The sequence below is a fragment of the Augochlora pura genome, chromosome 2 (assembly GCF_028453695.1).
Source record: "Augochlora pura isolate Apur16 chromosome 2, APUR_v2.2.1, whole genome shotgun sequence".
Lineage (NCBI taxonomy): Eukaryota > Metazoa > Arthropoda > Insecta > Hymenoptera > Halictidae > Augochlora > Augochlora pura.
In genome coordinates this window covers 19,235,306-19,255,057 of record NC_135773.1, presented here as the reverse complement: position 1 = coordinate 19,255,057, position 19,752 = coordinate 19,235,306, and the positions used below count along the sequence as shown (strand labels likewise).

General features: G+C 40.2%; 1 protein-coding gene across 3 annotated transcripts in view; it reads right to left on the bottom strand.

The window, feature by feature from the left end:
• Positions 1-750: 750 nt before the first annotated feature.
• Positions 751-19,752, bottom strand: part of Bap170 (Brahma associated protein 170kD) — a 50,664-nt gene continuing 31,662 nt past the window's right edge. Inside the window, exons 6-18 of one of the 3 annotated variants that reach the window (XM_078196553.1) lie at positions 10,951-11,411; positions 10,120-10,625; positions 9,559-9,944; positions 9,228-9,447; positions 8,729-9,122; positions 7,267-7,575; positions 6,435-6,644; positions 4,375-6,323; positions 4,091-4,250; positions 3,854-4,012; positions 3,510-3,587; positions 2,062-2,153; positions 751-1,685 (exon numbers count right to left, since the gene is read on the bottom strand). In XM_078196553.1, the coding sequence (XP_078052679.1) occupies positions 1,565-1,685; positions 2,062-2,153; positions 3,510-3,587; positions 3,854-4,012; positions 4,091-4,250; positions 4,375-6,323; positions 6,435-6,644; positions 7,267-7,575; positions 8,729-9,122; positions 9,228-9,447; positions 9,559-9,944; positions 10,120-10,625; positions 10,951-11,411 (5,045 nt within the window). In that variant the 3' untranslated portion in view covers positions 751-1,564. The remainder of the gene's footprint in view (positions 1,686-2,061; positions 2,154-3,509; positions 3,588-3,853; positions 4,013-4,090; positions 4,251-4,374; positions 6,324-6,434; positions 6,645-7,266; positions 7,576-8,728; positions 9,123-9,227; positions 9,448-9,558; positions 9,945-10,119; positions 10,626-10,950; positions 11,412-19,752) is intronic. The other 2 variants (XM_078196556.1, XM_078196555.1) reach the window with 2 other exon arrangements.

The following is a 19,752-nucleotide window of genomic DNA, read 5'->3' as shown; positions in this document are numbered from 1 at the left end:
AGACTCCAAATAGAAACTAATTCAATGTGTTTTTTGTGACACAATTTTCTGTGAAAAAAAAAAACAAAAAGGCGACTAGAGTTAACTTGGATCAAATGATTGTCAACTTGGATCAGTACATTTAAAATTATAAAATTCCCTCTGGTCTCTCGCGATGTCAAATTTGACAAATTTGACAAAAGATGACAAAGATGACAAATTTTTTCCTTTTGAAGCAATTGCCGATTACAAAGTATATGATACGAAAAACATTAAATGTAGTTTTAAAGATCATTTAAAGGTCACATTACATTTTTAAATGGGACGCAATAGTTTTGTTTCGTGCATATATTGTTTCGTATCATGTTCCACTTGGCAGTCGTTTCAAATGGTAACAAATTTGTAGCCCTTGTATAAAAAGCTGCTGACTTTATGATCCAAAACCTCTACAAGATTGAACATTATACTTTTTTCGAAAAAGCTTAAAAATCCGTTCGAATTTGTCCTTTTTGTACCTAGAAACTGATTTAAAGCAGGAGAAGAATTCTTAGATTTTTAAGATGGACTATAGTTCTTGGCCAATGTTTTGATACGGTTCATCCTATGTATATGCATATGTGATGCCTCAACGACATACTTCCGGCAACAAGATTATGCGACAATAAAAAGAGAGAAAATAATATATATAGACAATAATATATAGCCACGTAATTGCAATATGCAATTATATAAGCGAAAAGAAAAAAAGAGAAATGATAAATTCCTAACAAATACATTTCATAAAAAGGTTTCTTTATAATCTAGGTTTTTTCTTTCTTGGTGACTTATGAAAAACATACAATAATAATATTAATAATAATTAATAATAATATAATATAATAATAATATAATATTGATTCGTAATTAACTATAACGTCCATAAAGTATTTTTCTTCGCCCATTCAGTTATTTTTTGTACACGATTACTAAAAACATTTCTTCCGCTTTCTTGTTGAGAAAATAAATATTAATATTAAATTTGAAATATTATTCTCGTTCTTGTTTTTCTTCTTTTCTGCGTTTTTTCTCACGATTTGTTTTGTATCACTCATCATCTGCATCATCACTTCAACTACTGTCTTTCGTTTCGTGGTTTACTAGTTTTTGTTTTCAGTACATTATTATAGTCTAAATCGGCAAATTGGCTTGCCTAGTAAGTTTATAGGCCTCTTTTTAATTAATATGGAACATTGCCGTATCATACTCTTCTTCTTCATCACCTCCTTTTCCTGCTTTTCTCTTCGCTTTTTGCCACTGTTCCTTCCTTTAACGCACAGTCACACATTTTTCTTTGCTTTTATATGTTTGCAATTTATTGCAAAACTCATAATCTTACATTATTACTTTTCTGGTTCTCATTCTCGCTCATGCGTTCTCTCTCTCTCTCACGCTCTCACTTTCTCTCTCTTCCTATCATTCTCTACCATACTTGTTTTCTCTCTCTTTCTTTAATCTTTCACTTTACACTAAAATTCAAAGTAAAACAGGTTGATCGGTGCTCGGAGAACGTTTAAAGAGCTTTCTCTTAGAGGCCTGGTTCAAGAGGTCACCTATGGTGACTGCTGCTTTGATCGTTCATATCGTATAGAACTTGTGCGATTGTTCTTGATGATTCAACGTTACTTAATGCCACACCCGCCAGATGTGGTTCATATGCTCTAAGGTGCCTATAAAACAGAAATTCAAATTAGAACTTTAGAATTAGAATTTAGAATTAGAAAATTAGAATTGGACCACAATCATTGTGATAAATATCTATAGTCTGGGTTATGATAAAGTGGTTAAAGGATTAAGCTATTAATAAATGTACTAGCTTTGCTTATTATTTAATTCTCTGAATTTGGAAGACATTTTCCCCTTTAAACCTAATTATGTTTTCCTCTGACAATCTTTACCATTATGGTTTATAAGAGATATTTGAAGAACTTTAATCGGGTGGTTCGCCCAACAATAAATAATGAAACCCCATGTAATCGTTTTAGGAATAGGTTTTAGTCTCTTATCATGGTCCTTTTAATAGGGTAATTAAGAGTATAATCTCACCTTCTGCCATGTGTTGAATATATGACTAGGTTTCTGAGAATTAGAGCTGCTGTCAAGCGAATACTTTTGGTCACTGGACCTTCGTTGTCGTCCTGTTGAGAAAGTGTAAATGCGTTTTATGAATTCCAAGCATGACTGTTTATAACTACACAATGAAAAAAATATATATATATAAAAGAAACGTACATATTGTATCAACTAGTCACACTGTTTTAATCAACAAATATTATGTGTACACAAGTATGGCAATTGTTTAATAATGTTCGAATTAATGAATTGCAACACCTTGAACACATTAGTCAGATATGATCAGGAAAACAAAATGAATTTGAAATTTTAAGAAAATATGTGACACTAAATATTTATAAAACGATGCTGTAAACATTAAAATATAAGCATGTCACGCAATAAGTTTCTAATTTTTAAAAAATAAAGTGAAACTACAGCATGCTTTGTAAGATAGCGAAAGGAAAATTTCGGTCTGTAATCGTTTACATAAATACACACAAAAACCTTACGAATATTTACACTTAATGTTTTTAATTAAATTTCAGATACTAAATTGTCAAGACATTCTCACACTAGTAAATTTACTTATTTTGCAAGTAACAATTGTACACATGTTACTACGCCTCATACTTTGATTATTAGACAAACGATTCCTTACAATAAACAAAAAAACTAATCAAATTAATCTAGTTAATCTGAATTCTTGTCAAATATCAAAATTGAATTAAATATAAGAACAAGAATTTTATGTTCAAGTATAAGGGCGAATGGGTCTCACGTAACTGCCAGTAAACGATAACATATAATATCATATAATTCAATTAGCATTACTGTGATTATAATTCTTGAGTCAGAAATTAATCGTTTAAGATGTCACATCTCCTATGCATCATAAGCACAATAAATGTGTTCTTATTTTGCGGCTTTTTTTTTAAGTAAAAATAATATTATACCAACACCCTGCCCATGGTGAACACTTGAACTGCATAAAACACATAAATTACAGCTGCTCTAACTACCAAAATGAAAGTCAAATGAACTCCATGCTAAAATATTTATTAAAACATATATAAGATGAATCGCTGAAGCATTTCATCCAAAGCTATTGATTCCTTTTTCTTATTACAAAAAATTATCCAAGAGTTCTAACCTATTTAGACAATTGAATTTCTGTTCTAATGAGTAAGAATTCTTCTTCATAAATTTTTGAAATATTAAAAATGGATTATCTGCATCCGATGAAACGCTTCAAAGGCACATGTATCTCATGTACCAAAGGAAGTACAAGAATTAAAAACAAAAAAACTCAGCACGGTGCGAAAACGAAAAAGTAAAGCACAAAACAAAGATATAGGCAACAGGTTAACAGCGCACAGGGGCTGTGGCTGTGGAATGGATCATCAATCCTTTTCTATTTTTCTGAACACGTTTGTTTTTACCTGTTCTGGCGGAGGATTTTGCCCAGGTCTTGGGGAAGAAGAGCTTGAGGTGGCTGCAGCGGGCTTGGTCGGCCTTTGCTGCTTCGCCAAGAGAGAAAATCAGAGAAATTTCATTACATTAACAAAACTCTATCGACTCTAGAAACCGTGGGGCTTAGAAAGGATTCTGCGAAATCTGCGCGGAGTATATTTCTCACGTCAATCTAATAGGATATTAAATTATTACAACCGTGAGAGATAAGGCGCTTTCTGCTCTAGACACTCTTTCATTTATCGCTTTGGTGAAGCGAATAGAGTATATCGTTGTTCGCTGCATAAATATGATTAACAAATTTTCTACTAACCATTAGCTCTTTTGGATTAACAAATTCCAAGGCGTGCCGCTTAATAGCATGGAATGCTGCATTTGGTGCGTAGCCAGGATGATGAGGTGTTGGTGGCATCGACGTCGAAACTTCAGTCTTTCCAGTAACCGTTAACTGTTTCCTCCTCGTGTACATTGTCTGTGAACAAAATGCATTACTTGAACTGCTCAAAGTTGCGCCATTACTTGATGGGTACTGCATGATCGTTCGACCAACCTCCGCATTGCAATGCCTATCATACAAGTGTGTCATCAAGGAAAACCTACGCCTCTTCAGAGCATCGCAACTCGCCCAGAGACACAATATTTCCTCTCCACCGATAGGACAATGCGCTTCGCACACGTGCAGGTAAACCTCATGCGATGTTTTGAATTGTCTGAAAACAAATTTCACAATATATTCTATCTATCGTTAGGATAGATAGTCTGAAAGGAGTCATGGATAACAACAATCTAATTATTCTTTTAAAAAATGAGCTACAACAGTTAGTTTTAAATTACCTCAAGCATCCTCGCCACTCGCATAGAAAGGCATTCGGATCGATCTTGATTGTGATAGTTTTATTCTCTGGCTGGATTTGGCTAGTCGACGGTTTCGACTCTGGTTCGGTGGAGGTAGAGGAACTGACAGTCTTCATGATTTTCGGGGGTTGTTTCGCAGGCAGTCCATGCGTAGCAGCGGCTTGATGTGGAGTTGTCGGCCTTGTAGGTGGTGGTGTCGATGCCGGGGTGGGTGTCACAACCCTTGAGGGCACACTAGTAGACACTGGGGTCTGCTGAGCCATCGCTGGGATCGTAACTGTTACGGTATTGGGATTCGTTTGTGCCACTGAACTGTTTACAATGATGGAAGTCTGGGGTATCGTTCCCGACGTTGGAACAAGTGGAGGTGGTATATTCCCTAGTGCAGGACTCTGCAGAATAGGTCTCGAGACCTGAGTGACGACCACCTGTTGCCCTTGAGGCGTGACAGCCACCATTTTCTGCTGTGTAGGCGGCGCAGCTGCTTGCGGTTGCAGGATAATGATAGTTTTCGCGCCAGTTCCCTGCTGCTGTGTCGTCTGTGCTACTAAAACAGTCTGGGCCTGTCCCTGAACTAATGTAGTCTGAGGTTGAGCCAAGACATAGTTCTGACCAGGTACGCCACCGGAAACTACGTATTGTAGCTGTCCCCCTGCACCTTGTTGCAACAGAACTTGTGGTTGTGGCTGCGCTTGTCTAGCCTTCATCGCTGCAGCAGGTATGATCATTTGATTATTAGGCTGGATCGTCTGCTGAACTACTAACGTCTGCCTAGGAGCCGCAACTATCAGCTGTTGTTGCTGCTGATGCTGCTGTAATTGAGGAGGCGGCTGTGGCGGTGGTTGAGGTTGTGGTTGCGGGGGCTGCTGAGGCTGTTGAAGCTGTGGAGGCTGTTGGAGCTGCGGAGGCTGTTGAAGCTGCGGATGCTGTTGGAGCTGTGGTGGATGATGTTGGGGTTGTTGTTGAGGTGGCTGAGGTGTCTGGCTAATCTGGTTGACGAATATATGTGGTTCCTCCTTTATCGTAGCAGTAGGCTCATCTTTCGTCACATTTACGTTCTCGTCGAGATCTGTCTCATCCTCCATACAGTCTGCGGCTAGAGCTGCGTACAGATTGGCAGCAGTAGATGAGACCGTCGCCTTCTCGCTGTCCTTGTCATCATCCGGCTCCTCGGATTTTATGCTCGAGACTGTTGACTCCGCTGTCGTCGAATCTACCGCTGGATCTGGCGACATTGTACCATTAGAGTACTTCGGCTTCTTTGTATCCACTTCGTCGGAATCGCTGGCGGATCTCTTTATTCCCCTTGGCGCCTCTATCAACGTATCTTCTGAGACCTCTGTCTGTAAAACGTTTCCCTCTTCTACCTCCGTCTTCACTTTTATGTCGGTTGGAGATTCTTTCAGCACTTTCTTGATGTGGTTTTCTACTAAGTCGATTCCTTTTTCGTTAATGGAGTTTTTCCCTAGTACGCCGTTCAATATAGGTTCTTTCTCCACCTTTCTCTCTAAGAGATCCGCTAACATCATGCTTTGCAACGGTTTTTCCTTGCATGTCACGCTAGAAGAGTCCTTTGACGACCTATCATCCTGCGCATCGATATCCATGTTGCTCGGTGCACCGTTCAATAAAATACCTTCGAAACTTGTTAAGGAGTTATCCTCTTCGATACCGACCCCTGAACAGTCCCTGCTACCACCGATTCCGCTACTAGACGCTAAAGAATTGTTGGTTGAGTCCGAGTCTTCTGCGATCGACGTGCACGTCGACCGCTGCGTTGTCTTGTTAGCAGTCGTTACTGTTGTCATTGGAGGCCGACACAGTTTGATTGTGGACGATATGTGATTCTCTGTGGAGTTCAGCAACAGTGAGGAAGCGATCGTAGATATTGCAATTTGGTTGACGTTCTCGTTATCGTTTACTTCAGTCTGAAAGATAATTATTAATTGTGTAGCATGTTATGTAAATGTTTACACTGGAAAGGATATTTTTTTAGTCTTTCCAGAATTAAATTATTATAAAAAGAGATGGTAATATACCTTGTCACAATTATTAGTCAGAATAAATTTGGCTCCATTAAGCCTTTGTATTTTTTTGGCAGGAATGGGTGTAATAGCTGGCTTTTGTTGCTTTGAGTTGACGTAAGTCTTTGGGAGTATTGTTGATGCGGCTGTTGTGTTTGCGGGTGGCTGTGATACGTTAGTTAGTTGTTGCTGCAGTAGCCTCTGCTGCTGTTGACGTTGCGCAACCTATCAACCAAATGTAATTTAAGCAAACTAAAATATAACACGTTACTGTTCTATAGAAAAACGCACTTCTTAGTTTATAGTCTTTCTTTACTATTTCTTGGACAAAATCATTTCAAAATCGTACACACCATGCTTTTTGTTAGTAAAATTTCAATCGTCAACATATTTGTTCAAGTGAGAAGTAATTACTTTGTTAGGTATTACTGGACTTAATTATTGAATAAACAATACGATAAAAATAAAACAAATTAGAAATAATATCGCTTGAATGCACGTTCAAAAATAAAAAGTTGTATAACAAAAAGAAACATTTTCAGATCTGATCTTATCCTCTAAAAAAGCTGAAGAGTCCCGTCAATCTTATATTCTACCTCTGCAAGTTTTATGTCAGCATTTCTTTGAATGTTTCATAAGTTTATATGCCTCAATTAAATTATTTAAAAATAATGTATTTCTATTTATCTTTGCTCTTTTAATAATACTGGGGTATCAGCTATTTTACAAAATAAGACTACTGTCAAATATAATATCACACTGGACAACCTACAAACTCAATATAGCAGCAAAAAAAAAAGATAAAGTAATACTACAGTTTTTCATTGTTAATATACAACAATGATACCTGGTTGCTGGTTATTAGCTGGTTCGCACTGATGCTGGATGCGATGCTAGCAGTAGTGTTTGTTACACAGGCAGTAGGAGTGGGCACACAAGTCGCAGCAGTACTGGGCATGCAGTCGCTGCTGACCGTTACCTTAGTAGCCAGTAGGCTTTTTATTATGGAACTGGATGTAGTACCACTTCGATTATCCTCCTTCGCAAGTACCTGAATAGTTTGCGACTGTTGCTGCACCAGCTGCGGTTGCAGCGGTTGTGTCTGGGACCCGCTGTATAGTAACGCTTGACTCAAGTGAGGATGCGACACTGACACCTAATCAACAATTGGTATTCAAAGATGAATCGGATGTTCAGATAAATAAAAACATTCTTACGATTTCTACGTGTATATTTTTAAATATTAATAGTAGAAGAAGAGGCTCCAGTACCTACATATTATTTCCAATAATGCAATTGAATTAATGTTAATGATCTTTTACTTATCATAGATAAGAACTTCTACTAGAAAATATATGACTAATATTGTTTTTGTATCTTTTTTTAAAGACTAGCTGTAATAATAGTTAAGACACCGTTCATAGCGTTGTATTTATTGCTAAGCATGGATCAAGTAAGACAAGTTAAACTCGATAGCTTAAATATTAATTTTAATATTGTTTGTTATAATAGTGTAAGACAGTTGAAATATCGCATGATAAAAATTGCAGCTGTATGAAAAGGAATCCGAAAACATACGTATAGAAGAAACGTACGGTCTACTTTAATCATGCAGCAATAAAATTTCATAGCTAATATCAGACTCATAATAGTAATCACCGAGAGAAAATATATGAAGGCTAAAATTGTAAGCTCTAGAACTTATAAAACTGAAAGAAATGAAGCAAATCGTATGTCTCTCACAATTGAGTTTCTCTATGTCATAAAAAATTTAAGTTATAGAAATGAATATCTCGTATCACATATAGTAACGGAAAAATCATGAATCAAAAAGACATATATTCAGTATTTATCTTTGAATCAATATCTCACTTGATACTTATATTTTATATAAATAACAGACACGTCCAACTTATTTAAAACAAAAAGTAAAATCTATTACATTTTTCCTGTGAGTTCATTATATTTTTAACAACTTTCAATGAAGATAATCTTGTTCAATACTTTCTAGTAGGTATTAAACTTTAATTAGTTATTTATACTAATAACCACAAGAACCGTCAATAAAATCATAAAAACTGTTTTTTATTTTTCTGTAAGTGTTTCGAATAAGATGGACCACGTCGCGCAAGTTCTTACTTATCTGCATGCATTACGGTAGCGATGGGAGTACACAGGGACTCGAGTCATGCAAAATGTAATATTGTTAAGGAAAGCCCATATTACAGTAGCCATATCGTGAAACCATAACCAAAATAATAGGTCATGAGTGGTAGAGAGAATGGTAGAAAGCTAGGACTCGGACCCACCTGACTTTTAGAATCAACCTTGGTGACTGGATTTTGGGATTGAGTTGTACAAGTGTTTGATGCACTGGAGGGTGGTTTTGGTGGGGCAGATAATTGGGCTTTCAGGATAGGTGATGCTGGGGTGGGGAGTTTTTGAGGCCCAGATGCAGGATTGTCTAGGGCCGTGCTATCAGGAGCAGGACTAATACTCTTGATTGTACGCTGTTGTACGGGAAGCACCTTTACTGGAGTTGTGTTGATCGCTGGAATTGGAGCTGTGTTAGTCCCAACTGCGGTTTGGCTCGGATAAGTTACTTGGGGAGGTGTGGCCCGTACTCTGATTCCTTCGTAATATTGAGTACCAGTTGTTTCACCTTTCAATGGATTTGGTCCAACGCTTCCACCAAACACGGATCTGAAACGGACCAATCCATTAGAATTCAATATTCTTGTTCACCTATTATACAAAATTGACTCTATCAAATGAAATGTGTACATAATTTTAGATACAACTACTCACCTAACACATCTTGGAAAATGAAGCGGAGCGATCACTCCTCTCCTTCCAATCTTTGTGCAACAGCCGAGATACTTCTTGTACAATTCTTCTTGCTCTATACGCACACCTGGTGCCAATTCGAATGTTGCTCTCAACCAACCGAGGGCAAATTGCTCATTTTCTTGTATGATTTGCTGGTGAGCGTGTTGCTGTTGTATGGAACTGCTTGTCTCCACCGCTTCTATACAGAAATCAAGAAAAAAGAGAATTTAGAAACTTGTCACTCAAGCCTAAGGATACTGGAATTTCAGGGTTTCCGTTTGACTTGGCCCAATTACAAGGGAACACGTACTGTGCGTTGTAGATTTTGCTACGGTTGCAGCTGGAGTGGTTGGTCTCGCAGGAGCTGGACTGACTGGAGCTGGTGCTGCAGTGATAGTGGTCGGTATGGTTGGCACTGACGGTGATACTGCCGCAGCTGGTGCAGCGGCAGTAACCGGAGTGTTCTGGGTAGTGCTCGGTGGTGTAGTTACAGTGGACACTGTTTCGATCACTCGCATCAAGATGCAAGCCTTCGGTCCATAACTCTGTGCTTCCACTGTCACAAGGGCGACCAATGTGTCGATAGCCCCACGTACCCGCGCGACGCTAGTGCATGGCCGCTCACCCAACGACGTCAACGCATACAAACATTCCAAGGTGTATACTAAAAGCGCTATGTCGTTCAGAGCCAGAAACCTGAAAAAAGACACCGCATCCTTTTTGTCATCTATGTAATCCGATATTAAGTTATTCGTTAAAAAATCACAGTTTAAAACACAAAAATTGACGCTACAATCACTAAAGACCTTGACTCTAGAGATACAATTTTTGGAACCATCAACGTTACAAACATCCTGCATCACCCATTTACCTGCATATAAGTTCGTACACACTGTCCTCCAAACCGAATGTGACGACTTCTTCGTTGCTGTCTTGTTGGCTAATTTTATTAAGCACCTCCAAACAGGATATAACGATAAACCTGTCTTGGGATTCGACTCCCCTCGCGACGCAAGACAACACGACGTCCGTTATCCTCTCCCCAGCTTCTTTTAAGATTATTTCGTTCGCTATGTTCCCTAGTATGTCGAAGCCGAGCTGATGCAAATTGCTCCACCTCGCCCTCACGCACAGTAACACGAATCTTAAGAAACATCGATTCCTTCCGAGCACTGCGGCGTTCTCCGGTGTGAAGCTGAGGTTCCGTAAGATCGACGCTATCTGCAGAACACGCTGACCGTATGGATCTTGCGTGCCCAGTGTTCGTCCGACGCAAAACAGGTCTCTGTCCTCCTCTTCGAACTTGATGGAGTTTTGGTTCTGGTCCTTCAAGTTCTCATCCTGGTGTGGGTACAGTCTCGAACAATCCGGAAGCACCTAGAAGTAAAATCATCAAAATCATCCATTGTTCATCTGTTCAGGATTTTAGGTGTTCTTATTGTTAGTGCATTGTATAGTGTATGTGACAACTTTAATGATTTTATTTCAAATGTCTTTCACATGGATTTGTGTTTTGTTTTATGCAATATCGCAATTAGCATTATTCGTTGAAAAAGCTGATGTTTTCGACAGCAAGCGGAATCAAGTTTCCTTTTAAAAGAATATCGGGGGAAAGGAGACAGAGGGAGAGAGAGGGGGGAGAAAGGGGGACGGTGATAGGGCTAGTTTACGGGGAGAAACTGAATTGATTGGTTGGTCTTACCCCGTCGATGTCCATCGACGTTGAGGGCTCATCGTTCTCGATCTGGGCGGCGCTTTTGTTCTGCTTCTCCAAGATTTTCCGCCTGGAGAATGTCTGCGGACTGGTTGCCGGTTTCTTCATGAACGTCCTCTCGTTCGTGAGATCTATTACGTCCTGGCAGTCGAGCACGTCCGACCAGAACGAGTTGATCGAGTAGTTCCTCACCCGGGAATAGACCTCGATGAAGAGTTGCCTTGTGCCTGGCGAGTCGAACACAGCCGCGTGCGCTAGTAGGATGTTGACCAGACGGGGGTACTTGTCCAGCCGAAGGATGTGTTTACCCTCGTTCGACAACAACGTGCAAACGTTGATCGCGAAATCCTGTTCGTTCGGCAGCGGCGACAGTAGAGAGAGCGCGAGCTTATCGTAGTTAGATGGCTTGTAAAGGTCCGACGAGAGGCCGTTGTATTCACGAAGAGATTCTGCAAACGAAAAAAAATCATCTTAGTGACTTCTTCGGAACGCAACAGCTTCGAATACAGAAGGGTTTAGAATTCGCACAATTGTAGAAGGGTATCCCCTCCCTTCTGCGTTTCTTTAATCGTGGTCTATACGGCTAAACGATCAAGACCACGGAGAAGCAAAAAAGACAATCAAAACGTCGATGGACCACCCTATGATTTATCAAACAACTACCGAAAGTTAGGTTTTTCCTTATGAAATTAATTGTTGTGCAGGTTGAATTACTTTAGAGGTCGCAGACAATTGCCCCGCGCGTAAGGGACGAGGCAAAGATGCAAGTCTGGCGACCTACGACCACCCGTGCAACTGGTGTGATCGACAAATCACGAGTGTAAGTAGGTTGTGCCCGGTCAGGGTCAGAGGCTCCAACTAAGTAACGAAAATATCTCGAGCGTACAGCAATTTTTTGCCTGATTTTCACTTGCTCGATTTAATCGGTCGTCACGCGCGATGCTAAAAACGTTAGCATTATTTGTAGATACCATTTTTTGTCCGATATATAGCTCCTTAACGAAACATTTGGCCGGCTGATTAATTTAGTCGAGCAAACATGACGGATAAAAAATCAGAGTACGCTGTGGCGGAATGCAAATGACAACGCGAAATTCGGATCGACCTGTGTAACGAAATTCTGAATGCGGAACCGTTAAATTATAATGCGATAAATGCTAAATCCATCGCGAGGGTATTTATTTTGAATAACACGCGACATCGAATGCTCAATAAGCGAGCTCGGACAATAACATTAGACAATTACAAACGAGGTAGTGATAATCGTAATTCGCTCTCATGCGAAAACGCGTGTTGACATCGATTGATACTTTTAATTTCGAACGCTCGTTCCTTAGTGCTCAGGTTCGAAACACGTAGCTCGCGGAAGAAGCGCGGAACATTATGGAGAAAATGGACCCGAATTGCCGGCCGTAGAGCAATATCATCGCGATTCGTGGTAATCTTTTTAGCCGCAGAACCGCGATCAATATCGCGTCCCGGGAAAAATGTTGCCTTTTGGCGGTATTTACGAATTCCTCTGCCGGTAAAGAAACGCTGATCGAACCAAAACTTACTTCTAGAGTAACGCGCGGATTGGATACGCGCGGATATCAGAATTAGAGCACAATAGGGACCTCGGATTAGGGCAAAGTGTGCGTTCAAGATTAATGCGAGGAATATGCCCCGATTTAGTGCAAAGGGTACACCCTAGATTAGTGCAAGCAACCATGAATTAGAACAAACGAGGTATTCCGGATTAGTGTTGAGATTGAACGGTTGATGAAAGCATAGAGCTCTCCAGGTTTGTACTGTTTCATCCCTCTCCGAAAAGAGAACAAGGAAGAACCCACGAAGATTTCCCAGGTAACGAGATATTTCCTGGGTTAGAGCAAAATGCATCGGTACAATACATACCCGTGTTCATTGCACAAGTTATATTAAGTAAGTACAAAGTAAGGACAAATGCGCTTTGAATGACTGCCTGGTACACACCTTCTTTTAGTGTAAAATATACACGTTGATTGAGAGCAAAGACTACGCCCTCGATTAGTGCAACATGCCCTAATTTATCGATGTAAAATGAAAATCGATATTTAACCTGATGGCAATGGCGAAGCAGTGGATGCAGAAACAGAGGTCACGTTTAATAAACGCAATTGCTTCTCGTATAACACCTATCAACCACGATTATGTTGCTTACATCCACTTCGGCGCTTCGACCGACGCGGCGTTCGACTTTAAATGAAATGCGAAATAACAACGTCCGATCGAATTACCATTTACTCGACGGGACCCGCAAGCTTTCCTTCGGGACTTGGAGCCATCTGTTAGCCGTGGAATTTCGTAATTCGATCGTCCTGCCGACAAGTCACGAGCAATAACAGCTTCGTCTGTAAAGCTCCGTAGAACTTACACCACCATCGATTGAATTAACGCGTGTGATTAAATTATTTTATGGCAATTCTATTTTTATTTGACAAATTTCGTTTCGGTAGAATGAAATCATCGATGAAGGAGAGGATTTCTTTGCAGACCGGAGTCATCTAAAGTCCTTTGTAGTTAATCGAGCTTTCTTGATTGATGAACCGACGCCACCAAAAATTGTTGAAGACTTTCATGTCGGTGGAATTACTTATCATTCTTCATCGCGATAATAGAATGACAGGGGTAGAACGCACCGACGCGGGAGCGCTCTTCTTTTCCTTTCTCGCTACCCGTAACGCGCATACGTTTAAATCAACGGCCTTACAACGACCGCTGATAGTTGAAACAAATGTAATTTAAACGGCAATGCGCTCGCGGTTCGCGAATACCGATAGCGATGTGTGCGGTGTATTCGATAGTTGGTTCTTATGTTCTATATTCTAAACTGTTTTGATGGTGAAAATGCCTATACCGCTAGGCATTTTTAAATGGATGGTCTTAATATTGGACATAGATAATAAAAAGATTCAATTAATTTAAAGATTTCGTTTAAAACCCTTGGGGATTCAAAGCAGCTGAAGAAAAAAGCGTCGAGTTGCTCTTAAGTATCGCTGTAACGCAGAAGTCACGCTGTCGCATGTGCGACGGAGGTAAAGTGGGGAAGTGTAAGTGGGGGTTGGAACGGTTGGAAGAGGGTGCATCGATGACACGCGGTCTAAACGTCAGCAATCGGTGGCGCGGTCTGGTTTTCTCCCTAGATGACGGCAGGATTCGGGCGACAAGACGCGACGAAATGCGACGAGGCGGGACGCAACGACCCGTGGTAGGAAGGATAGCGGAGAACTGGAGAACTGGAAGCGAAGAGCTGGAAAGGTTGGTCGGGGCCGGGATCGGGAGTTACGGGGCACATCACGCAGGCGCCAAGAACCGCCGTATTACGCCGGGAGAGAGGATCGAGGACTCGCGGAACACCTATCCCCCGCAAACGCTTATTGATTGTGACTCTCGCATCGTGTCTCTCGCAGTCCGACCTCTCTCCTTTTCCATCCCGGGGACCGCGTTTGCTCTTTTTCCTGCTACCCTGGGATGCTTGCTTGCTCCCTTGCTTGCTACCCAACCACCCTCCACCTCTACCTCTCTCTTTGTTTGTTTCGACTCTTTTTCAGTTCGTTTCTTTCTGTAGCCCCTTTGACGCTTTTTTGCCGGGTTTCCCCGTTATCACGGACTCGGCCGCGTCCGGTAACGAAGTGGTTTTTTCGGGGGAGCTCCGTGTGTCGCGTGGGTGGCCGCTTTTCGGGGGTTGTTTTCTGCACCGGTCCACACCAAACGGACATCGACGGGTTTGCTATTTTCGAAACATTGTGTTTCTCCGACTATAGACAGAATGGACTGCTGTGTTTCGGGACCCCTAGAGAATCGTTTCATGCCGAAAACAGAGCCGGAGTACGAGACATTCGCAATGTCGGAAATTTTATTTCCTACCGACAATTGTATTTGTTGGTAGACTGCGGATTTTATACGTTATAAAATAAATATCTTTATAAAACGATAGGAGAATTAAAAAGTTTTTAAAATGTTGGTATATTATTTTTAGCTTAGTAGCTATTCGTGGAGAAAAGAAATGTCCACGTGACTGCAGTTTCTTCCAATCGCAGCAGAAAGTTTTTAGATTTCATGAAGATCCGCAGTCTAGCAACGCCTGTAGGTTGAATCAGTTTTGCGTGTCACTCTATTGGGACGAATTTCCTCCAGCGAGATGTCACTGACAGTGATGAAATAATGGGCGTGTGCAAAATCGATGCCAGGTTTAAGGAGCTGGTACAAAATTCTCGTTCGATCACGCATAACTTTTGTATCGTGGAAAGAAAGGTGCTAACTAGAAAAAACCTAAATATTTATTTTCGGAAGAATTTTTTGTTCGCGTCATTTTTTACTCTCATCGAATATCTTTGATATGTTTTTCGAGCTTGAAAAAGATATCAATTGTATTTGTTCATCCGTAACGCGCTGTTTGCTGTATTGTGGATACGAAACGGTTGAGACTTCGCGCCGGTGGGCGATTCACAACGCGCAATCGTTGAATTTGCACCTCTCACGAATCGGTTCCCAGCTTCCGTTCCTTTCGCGCCGGATTAATTCGTCGCGACGGCAATTTATGCTCGCTTCCGATGACCTACAAATTCTCGTGATTGGTTTACTGATAGTCAACAGACTATCGTTAATAGTGGTAGCTAATACCCAATTAAATTTAACGGCAATCTAATAGCAGTGACGGCTAAAATATTATTTCATGATTGAATAAGACAAATTCTGAAAAATTCGAAATTGAGTTGAAATCGAAGATGATGCAGACAAATGGTTTTTAAATTCGTTCTCGGCGCACAAAGTTTTGGAAGATTCGACTATTGGCTATTGAAACGGGAAACAGATATGAGGACAGGGTTAAAGAGTACAAGAGACAGGGTAGAATCGATAAACTTAATTAAATCACGCGGTGTCCGAACGTAAAAACCGCACAAATTTTGAGAGCGTGTTGGAAGGCAACTGATATACATTATGCAGTACTTGCTTTTTGCGAAATTCCAGAACTTCGCGGTACAAGGAAAAATGCAGAACGTCTGGTTAACGTGCATCGCAGATGTTTCTGCACGGACAAATATTACAAATATACGTCTGAACAAGCGAACTCATCGTGGCTTATACAAATTAGAAATGAATTTTAAAATCAGGAAAAGATAAGCAAAAGATATTGTTATTCGAATAGACGACACGTTTTCTGAGTGCTAAGAAATCTTCTCTGCACCCCCGAGTTCACTCAAGATCAAGAAAAATATAAGACAGATATGTAACTTCCTGATTTAAGGTTCTGATTAAATGTCGAGCGGTCTAACACAGTGCTCTTACCAAAATGCACTCTTGCCTTTCCCACTCTGTGATCGGATTCTTCATGCAAACTATTTCTGTTTTTCAAGATAACGTTACGATGAATGCATCGTTTTACAGGACAATGTAACGAACTTCATAATAGCACCTAATATACAGGGTGTGCTGGAATTCATAGTACACCCGAGCTGGATGTAATTGAACGTTGAAACTATCAGAAAAAGTTTGGCATCACAGTTTTCTATACCAAAGTTTTTTACAAGTTAACATATACTCGATAGCTATAGGTTGTTCGGAAAGTTAATTTCGCCTTTCTAATCAATTTCTTCTCATTAAATTCATATAAGAATTATGAAATGAACTTTCTGAACAACCTAATACAAGGTACCAACTTTAATTTCTTTTCTCGTTTCTCTAATTATTCCGTAAATCTTCCCGTTACATGTCTTAGAATCACTCGTTCTCGAAAATCGTTAAAGAAAAGTCGTTAACATCTGGTGAGATCATAAAATCTCGTGTTTTTGTAACAAAAATCAAGCAAGAAAAAAAACAGACGAAAATGCGAAAAAACTGGTCAAAGTTTAATTTTTCGAAGTAACGATCACAGTTTAAATGAGTTACGATATCTTCAAATGAGACATCGAAGTACAAAAAATAATACAAATTAGCATGCGAAAGTAATTACGAAAGTGTTAAATCATGATTTCATTCCCATATTTACTGGTTTAGACAACATAAGTTATAGCAGGGTTTTGTTAAGATTATCTTTAATCTGCATAATTCGTTACCCTCTCCTTTATTGAAAATGATACTTTTATGATTAGATAAAAAGTTCATTGTTTTAGTATCATTCTCATTGTTGCAGGTGAGAAATGAAAAATTATTGATACCTATATACTTATATTAATTATATACGTGATTAGCGACACGAAAAACCCCAATATAAATGATTTTTAGAAATATACCGAATGATTTTCCTTTTTCGCGTTTTCGCCAATCATGCGACGGTTCGTCACCGCAGGATCATTTCCCGTCTCTCGGCGGCGGCGAGGTGCAGAAGAGACGTATTCGCGTAAGAACGAGCAGGCAAGGTGGGGTTGGTGTGCAGAAAGAAAGCTGTGGATGTGTAAGAGCGACAGAGGGGGAGAAGCTGAAAAAGAGAGAGAGAGAGAGGAGCTGCGATAAGCTATGGTACGCGTGCGCGCGAAATATAGACCCGAGTTCCGACAGTCGGACCGCGGCCACGGAGGTGTATGCGCGGTTGTATGTGTGTCATGATTATTGCCCATTAAATTATCTCGTGCACGTTGCGCATGTTGCGCGCGCTCTACTACGATCACCGCGACTGACACACGCCGCGCGCGAATGCACGCGTTGCTGCTTGCACACACGGCGCATCGCCACACGCGACGCCTCTTATGCATTTTATCACATTATTGTGTATTATGCGTTTTATATTCGTCAATGTGTAGACTGTATGTTCCCTATCCTATGAGCTGCATTGTACATTGCACCCCATGTTCATATTATGTAGAATGCACAGCGCGTGTTATATGCACTGTGTATTTTACATTCTGCGTACTATATATTGCACGTTGTATATTGTACATTGTACACATAGCATATTTTATGTCGAACACTGGATGCTGCGCGTTGCGAGCATTACATCGTAAAAATTGAACTCCCGTTGTTGAACCAATTCAGACGCAACCTCCGTTCGAAATGCAACAACCACGAATATATCAAAGTATCTCTTCTAATCCTGAAGGGGTAATTTGAATCCACAAATTCTCACAAATTTGATCTGCAATAAAAAAACTATCTAGCAATTTGAACATATCGTCTTTATTTTTTCGTCCTGTGTCTAATGAAAAACATCTATACACACACAAATCTGTAACTAGAAAGAAAAACACACAAGTCACGATTATAAAAATATTGAAGTTAATGCAGTGATTAAACTGTAGTATATAAGATTTACGTATTTGTTAGAAAAAAAGTATTGTGAAAATAAAATTCAAAAAAATTATGCAATTAGAAACATTGCTAACACGGAGTATTAGTAATTAGAACTTTAAACGATTATATTTGGGAAGAAATGTTACTTGCGGTGTTTTTCCTTGAATCGATAGAAATCACTGACGGTAAATGAGAAAAAATTAATTCTTCACTGTCTAAGGTAAACCCAAGCATATTCCTTCCAATTTTGCAACATAAAATCGCATCTAATTGCTGATACCCCGCTTCAGCTACGATCGTCGGTGTATTTTGGAAACACCCTGTACGTATTCGACATGATGCATCTAGGTATCGCGCGCACGTATGCGCGTTTATTCGCAACCAGACCGGCTCTCTATCTGTGTATCCCTCTCTCGGCCGACAACAGCTCCACAGAAGCACGTCAATAACCCGTTGCCGCCTCGACGTGCTGCATATAGCGCGTTTAGCGCACATCGCACACATCGCACATGTGATCCTTGCGAGCGAGCGCTTGCACACGCTCACACACCCCCCGATGCTTTTTTTACGAAACGAGTTTCGGGGGCTTTCACCTGTTTCCACACAGCTTCGCGATCCTCCACCACCCGGGGAGAGACCGGCACGAAGAGGACCGCGCTTAGGTTTCTCTCCGCGCTTCCAGCACGCACACTCTACCTACCCACCCACACCCTCGCATCCTTGTCCACTTATTTTCCTTTGCTTCACCCTTCGCTATTTCATCGCGGATTATTAAATACCACTGTAAATCGGGGACCGTCGGGAACACGATAGCGAGAGGAGTTAATGGGGGTGGAATGCGTGATAATTACTAAATCGAGGGCTTTATGAACACGTGGCACGCGATGATCTTCGGCAAACCGCGAAGTTCACGCGTTGCGACCTCGCGTAAAAAGTACGGTACACCGAATTCTGTTTTTACACGGCAGATACGTTCTAGAAGAAAATCGTGCAAAAAGTGACATTCATTTTTTCGTATTTCAATCAAATAATTTGTTTAACTGTGCTAAATCCAATGAAATCGTGTGGAAAGGAAATTGAATTTATTTAAAATAATTATTATAATAATTTATTCAAAAATAGAATTGGGTGAATTCCAATAGATCATTAGCGTTGATTCTCTACTGCTGTGCGATTGTTGACTTAGTCGTCCTACGAAAGTAATCAAATCATAACTATTTTAAAAATTATGAAGATGACAAGAGTAAACGCCTGGAGAATGATAGTAGCGAGCGTAATACTGTAAACAGTGTACGGTATACAGCGTGAAATATGTGTTATATAATATTATATAATATTTACGTAGAAACCCGGCATCTCACATGCAACAACCGAATAAATCGAAATCTAAACGTGCCAATCTTTTAGAAAATAGTTTGCGTACAAGCATTCATTAATATTAAAAATGATCAGATTACCGAGGAACTAATAAAGAATATGGATCGACGAGATCGTGATTTCTGAGCTCGAAAGGGCCCGCCGAATGTACGAGGAAAGCAACTG